The 8,282-nt window shown below is 55.8% G+C and overlaps 4 protein-coding genes across 4 annotated transcripts; all 4 read right to left on the bottom strand.

Moving 5' to 3' along the window:
* Positions 1-2: 2 nt before the first annotated feature.
* On the bottom strand, positions 3-2,309 carry DQ04_05961040 (hypothetical protein; the record flags this gene model as incomplete). The annotated part of the gene is made up of 1 exon (XM_009314469.1): positions 3-2,309. One exon carries the CDS (start codon positions 2,307-2,309, stop codon positions 3-5), a length of 2,307 nt encoding a protein of 768 aa, XP_009312744.1.
* Positions 2,310-2,600: 291 nt separating this feature from the next.
* DQ04_05961030 (putative E3 ubiquitin-protein ligase HECTD1-like) lies at positions 2,601-3,866 on the bottom strand (the record flags this gene model as incomplete). Its single annotated transcript, XM_009314468.1, has 1 exon — positions 2,601-3,866. The coding sequence occupies one exon, from the start codon at positions 3,864-3,866 to the stop codon at positions 2,601-2,603; it is 1,266 nt and encodes a 421-aa protein (XP_009312743.1).
* Positions 3,867-4,195: 329 nt separating this feature from the next.
* DQ04_05961020 (hypothetical protein) lies at positions 4,196-4,498 on the bottom strand (the record flags this gene model as incomplete). The annotated part of the gene is made up of 1 exon (XM_009314467.1): positions 4,196-4,498. One exon carries the CDS (start codon positions 4,496-4,498, stop codon positions 4,196-4,198), a length of 303 nt encoding a protein of 100 aa, XP_009312742.1.
* A 396-nt stretch (positions 4,499-4,894) lies between these two features.
* DQ04_05961010 (putative translation initiation factor IF-2) lies at positions 4,895-7,393 on the bottom strand (the record flags this gene model as incomplete). Its single annotated transcript, XM_009314466.1, has 1 exon — positions 4,895-7,393. One exon carries the CDS (start codon positions 7,391-7,393, stop codon positions 4,895-4,897), a length of 2,499 nt encoding a protein of 832 aa, XP_009312741.1.
* Positions 7,394-8,282: the final 889 nt, after the last annotated feature.

Below are 8,282 nucleotides of genomic sequence, written 5' to 3'. Positions count from 1 at the left end.
GCTTAGGGGTTTCCAGAAAAATAGGCAGAGGGGTCATCATTCCCGTTGTGGAGTAGAGACCGATTCACGCGCCCAAGCTCGTCATTGCCTGAGAGAAGGGCTTCTGTGCGACTCAGCAATTGATGCAGCTCTCGCTCGGCCTCGCTCTCGCGGCGCCACTCCGTGTCTTCGAGCAACTGCAGCTTCAGCGCGGCAGTGTCCTCCACAACAGCGGTCCGCGCCTCTGGGGAAAGGCGAGCGAAGCGGCGGAACTGCAGTGCGTGGGCAACGTAGCGGTACATTGGGTGATGTGGGAGGCACTTCACCAGCCGCATTGAGCACTGTGTGGCGTCGCGGAAGAGGCATGTGGCCACTAAGTTCTCCTCTCTATCATCGGCTGCAGGGATGAGGAACAGAATTGTGCGGTCGTCAAAGTGGCATCGTATAGTACCGTTCGTCAGTGCCGCAAAGGTCCCAACTCCGTTGATGGCGCTTGTCAAGTACACCACATTCCCCTCCGCTGCCGCCACTGCGAGGGCGGGATCATTCGAAACAATACGCATCCGAGTTCGGTCCACCGCAGCCGCTGCTGTGGCTGCAACTTCTACTGTTACTGATGCCCCTTCTCCAGGAACGCCAAGAGACGATTCACCACCACCAAGACCCGGTACACCAATTGTCTGAACGCCTGCCGCAACAGTTGCAATACCACCGAGCGCTTCTTGCTGCTGTGCGCGCAGGGATGCGAGATTCAGCTGGGAAAGTTGAATGCACGAGGCACCCACGTCTGGGAGATAGCGACCACGGTGGAGAGCAGAGAACGGCGCTTCTTCAAGGACGCCGCTAATGTACAGTGATGAGGTGGCGCCAATTCGGGAGGTGACCATTCCATCCGTGCGCTCACGCGCCGTCATTGATGACAATTCACCTTCAGTGGAGGTCGTCTCGTTGCAGCCACCATCGCGTTGTTCATCCTCACCAGCATTCTTGTCATGTGGGCGCTGGGGAATGACTGGTGGGAGGCCAAGCTCACCGTCAGGGCCCTGGTGGTACGCGTTGTGCGTCCCATCGCGGCGCAAGTGGTGAATGACGTAACTGTTGCACTGCGGCGCGGCAACAACGACACTCTCGTCCTCGCGCACCATCGCCAGCACAGAGCCAATCGTGCAACGAGGTATACAACATCCTAGAATGGCATCAGCATTACTACTGTTGTTGCTCTTGGAGTTACCCGGTGATGGTAGATGAGAGACTGTGTCTATCCTATCTGGGTGCAAACCCCAATAGACAGCGTGCGGCACTCGTCCCATGGGATCTGCGTCGTAGCGCCACACAACACGCTCACTTGGGTCTCGTATAAGACGATTACAGGTTGCATTCTGCATCTGCGAAGTGGCGATGAGAGCGTGGACGTGTTCCCGCTTTATTTTTGAAAACCGACAGGGCTGTCGATCCTGCGCAGTGCGAGGCGTCGTGCGATACAACGTGGGACGCTCCTCTCCGTCCTGCTTCTGTGTAGCAGAGACGATGCTATCAGACCCAACGGCGCCGTTTAGTGGGATCTCCGCGTCGAGCCGCACTGCAACCGCCAACATTTCCGCCCATTCTTCCGGTGGGTCCAGCACGGGGAACGTCTGCTCCACCCAGACGTAATGAAAAGCACGCAGGCTCTCAAGTGTTCCTGTCACGTAGCCGTTCTCGTCCACGGGGCGAACAAAGATAGAGCGTGCACCGTTGCGCTCTACCGCTGGTGCGGGCCAGCGCACGGAAAAGGTCGCCCGCCCGCCGTGAAGTGACAGGGAGATGCGGCGCAACGCACACCACAACGTGGCACGCAATCCATGGCGCTCAAAAAGGCTGCGGTCTTCTGCAATAACGAGCGAATCGATTGGACTATGCTGACGCCACACTTCACACGGGACTGCTGTGAGGCCGGCTATGATGCGAGGCCGAGGGGAGTAGTAGTTGTAGATGTGGAGGGCCTCCTTGACTTTATTCTCATACTTGGAAAGCGTGAGGGATGTAAAAAAGTAGTCACCCTCGTTGCTATCTGCATTATCGCTATTTGTATGACCACTAGAGCCACAAGGCTTTAGCACGGTGTTTGTGGCGGATGTGATAGCAACAAACGTCTGCATCTCGTCGCAAAAGGAGAGCACTGTGCCGTCGCCGTAGACGAAGTCGGCGGAGTTGTCTGTCCATGCACACACCTTGACGACACGGTCGGCAACGGAAACCTCATTGTACGTTGGTAGCGCCGCACGTGTGAACGTGGCTGGGGTGTCGTACGTGAAGTGCGGGGCCCGAAGCAACGGAGCCCCACTGGGCATCTGTATATCTATTTATATGTGTAACTGTGTGCAACTGTGCGTGTGTGTGTGTCTCTGTGTTTATGTCCTTCCTCAGAAGATCAGAATATCACAAGAAAGTCAGCTTTTGGGCACCCACACATACAAGGAAAAAAAAAACAAATAAAAAAAACGGATGTAAAGCAAACACATGTTGTGCATATATATATATATATATATATATATTGCCGGAGTACTGTTTCGATAACTATGCGCGGTGGCGAACAACACCCCACCCAAAAAAAAAAGCCCACGAAATAACACGGACTTAATTCAGTCCTCCAACCGCATTCGTACTTGCACGTTGTTAACCAGGTAACCGTACAGCTCCATCCCGGACAACTCCAAGTGGTGCGCACCAACAGCGTCAGGGCCAGTGAGCTCCAGTGCGATATAGCGAAATGCGCACCGCTCACCTGAAGTGCACTGCCATATATCCCGCGTGTCCGAGAGAACACGCTCCTCATCGATGTTGAACGCAGCCACGTTGAACGGTGCACTGCCCAGCGTATGGTTATGCCTCTTCTCGTCCAGCACAACCCAGCGTGAGCGGTCACGGCTGCCAAGGAGACGCCATGAGCGCAGCGCTGCGTGCTCTGTTGCGTGGCCGTGACGTAGTGCGTACGCTTCGCCAACTACCCAGCGCCGGTCGCCAAAGTCAATTTCAATCCGCGCCTTCTCCTGAGAAGCGGTGCGAAAGCGTTGCCTCTCAAGCACAGCGGGCGTAGTGCGTGCAGCATCAATGGCACTACAGAGGAAACTCAGCTCTCCGAGCACAATGGGAGCACTGCACTGCACCCGCACTGCGTCATTCTCTACGGGGTTGCGAAAAGGCTTCGTGCCGCCAGCCGTGGCAATGTAGTGAAATACACCATCCTGTAGAGCCATACACGCCTTGCTGTTGTTGCTGTTACCAATTCCTGTTGGTACTGCTGTTGAGCGCAGGGGAAGATGCACGGCGGAGCTGGTGATGGGAACAGTGAGGGCGGAGGGAAGAAGGGATGGTACCAGCTCCTGCACGAGTGTCAAGTGCCGCTCAGCCACAAGAGGGGCGGAGGTCACGACGTAGAAATCCTGGTCCGGCACATGGAAGAAGGCGGACTCGACGAGCAGCTCCACAACGCGAAGCTGCGCGGCGGCGCGTTCAACAACGTCCCGCTCACGTTCCTCCACCCGCGCCTTCTCACCAACCAGCTGTTTTTCCTTCGCCGCGATGCTTTCAAGGACGCGCTGTAGCTGCGTGCGGCGGAGGCCACAGCTGTCCCGCAGCATCGCGACGAGCTCCTCCTCGCGCAGGCGAACCTGCCGCACGAGTTGGTCGGACTCCGCGTGCAGACGGCGGGCCGTCTCACTCTCCCGCACGTCCAGCACCCCGAGCTGCTCCTCCACCGCCGCGCGCAGCTCACCCAAGTCCAACAGCCGCTTCTCCGCCTGCTCAGCCGTCACCACTGCGTGGTGTTTCACCTGCTGCCACGCCCTCGCCTCCCGCTCCTCCTCGCTTGTGGATGCTGCGGGATCGAAGTGCACGTCCTGCAGCATTGCCTTCACGCTAATGCACCTCGCCGCTCTCCAGGCCTGCAGCACCGCTGGTGCGGGGGGAAAGAAGCGGCACAGGTGGGGCGGGAGTGCACACAAAGAACAGAGAGAGGAAAGAAAAGCAAAAAAAAGAAGAAAAGGCATCAGCAGCAATCCCCCTTCCACCCCCGCAGCCGGAGCCACTCTTACACTCTTACACACACACAGAGACAAAAAATCAGATCAAAATGTCACAGCGGCAGAAACCTTGCGGTGAGTGAAATTGGCGGTGGTCCTTTTCTTTTCATCTTTGATTTTTTCCTCCCCTCTCCTTTCGGCTTTGCTTCCTCCCTTCACGTTCCCGTCTCAGTCCAAATAAAAAAAAAAAAGAGAAACAAAAAAAAAAGAATCCGAAAACAACGAAACATGACGTCGGGGATCACCTCCGCATGTCGCACCCTCAACCTGCGCCACAACAAGTGCCTCAACTCCGCCTTCACTTCATTCCCGCGGTGCCTTGCGAGAGTTGGCACGTAGTTGGCGGCGGTGGACTCCCCTCTGGTGTTAAGTCGCGCCATAAAACACCTCACCGACAAATGGACAGACACGCATTGAAGAGTGAGGGCGAACCAAACGTATGCGCCAGCGTCGCCCATCCTCTTTAGTCCTTTCCCCATTCCCCTCCTCACCCACCCATCTCACACCTCTTCCGTGTGCACGCTTATATGGATGTGTTGCAGATACATAAATGCATCTATCTGCATCTGTGTGTATGCGTTTCTGTGTTCGTTAGCATCCCTTCTTCTCGCTTTATTCGCAGTAACTCTTCTTCCACCTTGTTTTTGTTTTCTGTTTGTTGGATCTCCTTATCATTCTTGTTTTCTTTCGTGTTTCGTTTTGTGGTGGCCTGTCAGTGATGATCACAAATCTGTTTTCATCATTTTCCACATCCTCTTCGTCCTTCCAATAATAATAATAATAATAATAACAATAATACTACGACACACAAACACACACACAGAGCTGCACATGTCGATGCCTGTGTTTTCGCGTTACCGCGGCGGCACCTTCAGGACCTTAATGAGCGTTGCCAGTAGGTTGATGTCGTCCTCCGAGAGCTCATCCTTGAATTTCTTAATCGCATCGACGGAGGGCCGGTTGATAAGCGAGAAGGCCGAGTCCGACTTGTCGAACTGGCGGCCGTACACAACACCGGTCTCGCCCGAGTTAATCTTCACTGCACACTCGTTCCCGATACGTGCGACCGGGACGTTCTTGTTCTCTCGCTCCAGCGACATGACGCGACCCAGCAGCAGCGGCATGTCACCGCGCATCACCGCAAGCGGTGTGCCGGGGCGCAGCTGCCCGCGCTCCACCTTCACTGGGAGAATGATCGGGTCCGAGTTGTGAATCGCATCGCCGATGATGGACAGCTGCACAGGGAACACCGCAATGGCGCGCGCCCGCTCCTTCTCACGGTTCTCGTAGTCCTCGATGTACCGCGTGAACATGTCGAAGAGGTGGTATATGATTTTGGCCTCGAAGACATCGATCTCATTCTTCTTGGCGATGTCGCGTGCGTCTTCGGAGACGTTGACGTCAAAAACCAACACCACCGCGTAGCGCGGCGCCTTGCGCTTCATCGAGAGCACCTGAATCATGTGCCGCTTGTGCAGTGGGCCGATGGAGGCGCTCGCAACAGGAATCTTCATGTCCTTCAGGAAAGCCAGAAGCGCCTCGAGCGAACCGAGTGTTGAGCTCTGCACCGTCACACCAATGCCGTCGGGGCTGAGCTGGTCGGCAACGCTGTTGGCCTCCTTCATGACCTCCTTCGCAATCGCATCCTTGTTGTCGCCACTGTGCACAACAAGTAGCGGCGTGCCGGGAATGACAAACTCAAGATCATTGGCAGCAATTTTGATTCCCATCGCTGCCTTCATGTGTTTGTGATGGACGTATTCGCCCCGCACACGAAGCTCCTTCAGCGGTTGCGGCGTGAGAAGCGCACGAATTTGCGTGAAGATAGGACCATTCTGGCCACAGAGACAGATGTTGTCCCCTTCGTGCAGTTCACCGTTGATAAGGATGGCGTCGACTGTAACACCGTACCCTGTGATAGGCTTGACCTCGAGAATAGTACACTGCAGGTCGTCCTTGTAGGTGACTTTTCCCTCCATGAATTGCTGCACGAGCTGAATCTCTAGCAGCAGAAGGTCGGAAATACCCTCTCCTGTCTTGGCGGAAGTTGGCACAATGGATACGACTTTACGCACATCCTTATTCTTGTAGTACAGCTCGGAATTAAGACCTTCTGCGAGAAGTTCCTGTTTTACCTGTGAGAGGCGCGTGTCGAACTCACTGCGGACATTATCCATCTGTTTAGAAAGAGTCTGCTCAAAATCCATGTTGTTGTACGGGGCCCACTCATAGAGCCGGTCCACCTTGTTGAGGGCGATGATGAAGGGGCACTTCTTCTGTCTCAGAAGACGAATAGACTCGCGTGTCTGCGGCTCCAACCCGTGCATGATGTCCACAACGAGGATTGCGATGTCGCAGAGGCTGCTGCCGCGGCTGCGGAGATTTGTGAAGGACTCGTGTCCGGGCGTGTCAATAACAAGGAGACCCGGCACATTCAGATTGTAGTTGTACTTCTTGTTGATCTCCGCCGTCGCGTCGACGAGGGCATCGCGGGGGAAGAAGGTGGCGCCGATCTGCTGCGTGATGCCGCCGGCCTCGCCGCCCTGAACGTTCGTGGCACGGATGCGGTCAAGAAGACTCGTCTTGCCCGTATCAACGTGGCCGAGCACGCAGCAGATGGGCGAACGGAGGTTCACAACGCTCTCGAGGACGTGCTGCTTCGCTCGCTCTGCTGCTGCCGCCTCGGCGCGTGCCTTTGCGCGCTCCTCCCGCGCCTGTTGCCGCCGCTGCGCCCGCTCCGCGCGTTCGGCACGGATACGCACGTTCTCCGCATGGCGTGCTTCACGCCGGTCGTCACGCTCCATGAGCGCCTCCCAGTCGTCCTCGTCGACCTCCCCGTCGGATTCCGTTGCCACTGTCTTCTCGTCGTCGTGGTCGCTCTCCTCTTCCTCCTCCTCCTCTTCCTCGTCCTTGGGAGGCGGCGCCACGGCGTCCACGTGGCGTGGTGCAGCTGCCTGCTGGTGCTGCTGCGGCTGCCGTTTCGGCTTTNGCTCTTGCCGCTGCTCCTCACGTATCTTTTCCACGTCTGGCAGGATGAATCCCGCCGCGGCCATGCGCTCCAGCGCCCCGTTGCGTGCTCCCTTCTTGGTGTCCTTGCGTGTTTGCCGCTCCTCTTCCTTGCGGCGCTGGCGCTCGCGTGCGCGCTCCTCCTCCTCAAACTTACGCTGCTCCTCGGCGATGCGCTCCTCCTCACGCAGGCGCTGCTCCTCCTCTTCCTCCTCCTTCCGCCGCCGCTCCTCCTCCTCCTTCTGCTTCTCCATGTGCTGCTTCAGCTTCGCCAGCATTGCGGCGGGCGGCCCCTTGCGCGCTGGCGCCCCCTTCGGGGCTGCCACTTTGGGACCCTTCGGCGGCATCACTCACCACGGTATTGCAAGAAAAACAACAAACAAAATTGGTTCTGGAAACAGCACGCCTACACGCAGGTGCGGCACAGCCTCTCTCGTCTAATGGTATTATATTATTTTTTTCTCCCCCCCCTGTCTCCTTTTTCGTTTATTATTATTCGTTCTGTGTTGTCGTATTCGTTACGCCCCCACCCCCACCTTTCAACTTCGTCTGTTGGGCTTGAAGGAAGCTGCTCTGCTTCTCTGTGCGTGTCTCTGTGTTTCTTTTTTTGGTTTTATTTCAGTATTATAAATAGCCTTTTCTTTTCTTTTCTGCTTTGGGTTAGTTGAATCGCTGCTTGTGTATGTATGTATATATAGATAGATAGATAGCTATAGATATACGGGATGAGGACTATGCGGTGCGGATGCGTGGCGTTTTTTTTCTCCTAGTTGATATGCGAAGCCGCCCCACTACTCCAACGCACCGGATGACTCTGACACCGTCTCGCTGCGCGCGCCCCGTTTCCCTCTCGCTGCTGCAACACGCAGAGTCTCTACACACACCACCACGGCAGCCTCCTGCAACTGCTGCTACTGCCCTCGTCGTGCTTTCAGGTGGGCGATCTCGCTGCAGCGGTCGGCCTACTAACACACACTCCTGTCGTGGAGAAAAAACTAGCTTCCCAAAAGACTTCAGCTTGAGCGTTTGATGCTACAACACGTCGGGCAGGGACAACAATAATAACAATACAAAAACGAAAAACAAAGAGAATTAGAAGAACGACATGCAGCAAGAAAGAAAGAGATGCGGCTCAAGCAGCCGCCCCAAGCGAAGTACGCCAGCATAGGAAGAAGAGGTGCAGATATGCATGTGATTGTATCTGTGTATGCGATAGGGAGTCAAAAGACTGTCTCT

This window comes from Trypanosoma grayi, assembly GCF_000691245.1.
Source record: "Trypanosoma grayi strain ANR4 Tgr_596_V1, whole genome shotgun sequence".
Lineage (NCBI taxonomy): Eukaryota > Euglenozoa > Kinetoplastea > Trypanosomatida > Trypanosomatidae > Trypanosoma > Trypanosoma grayi.
Note: the sequence above shows the minus strand (reverse complement) of the source record. Positions and strands in the feature narration are given on the sequence as shown.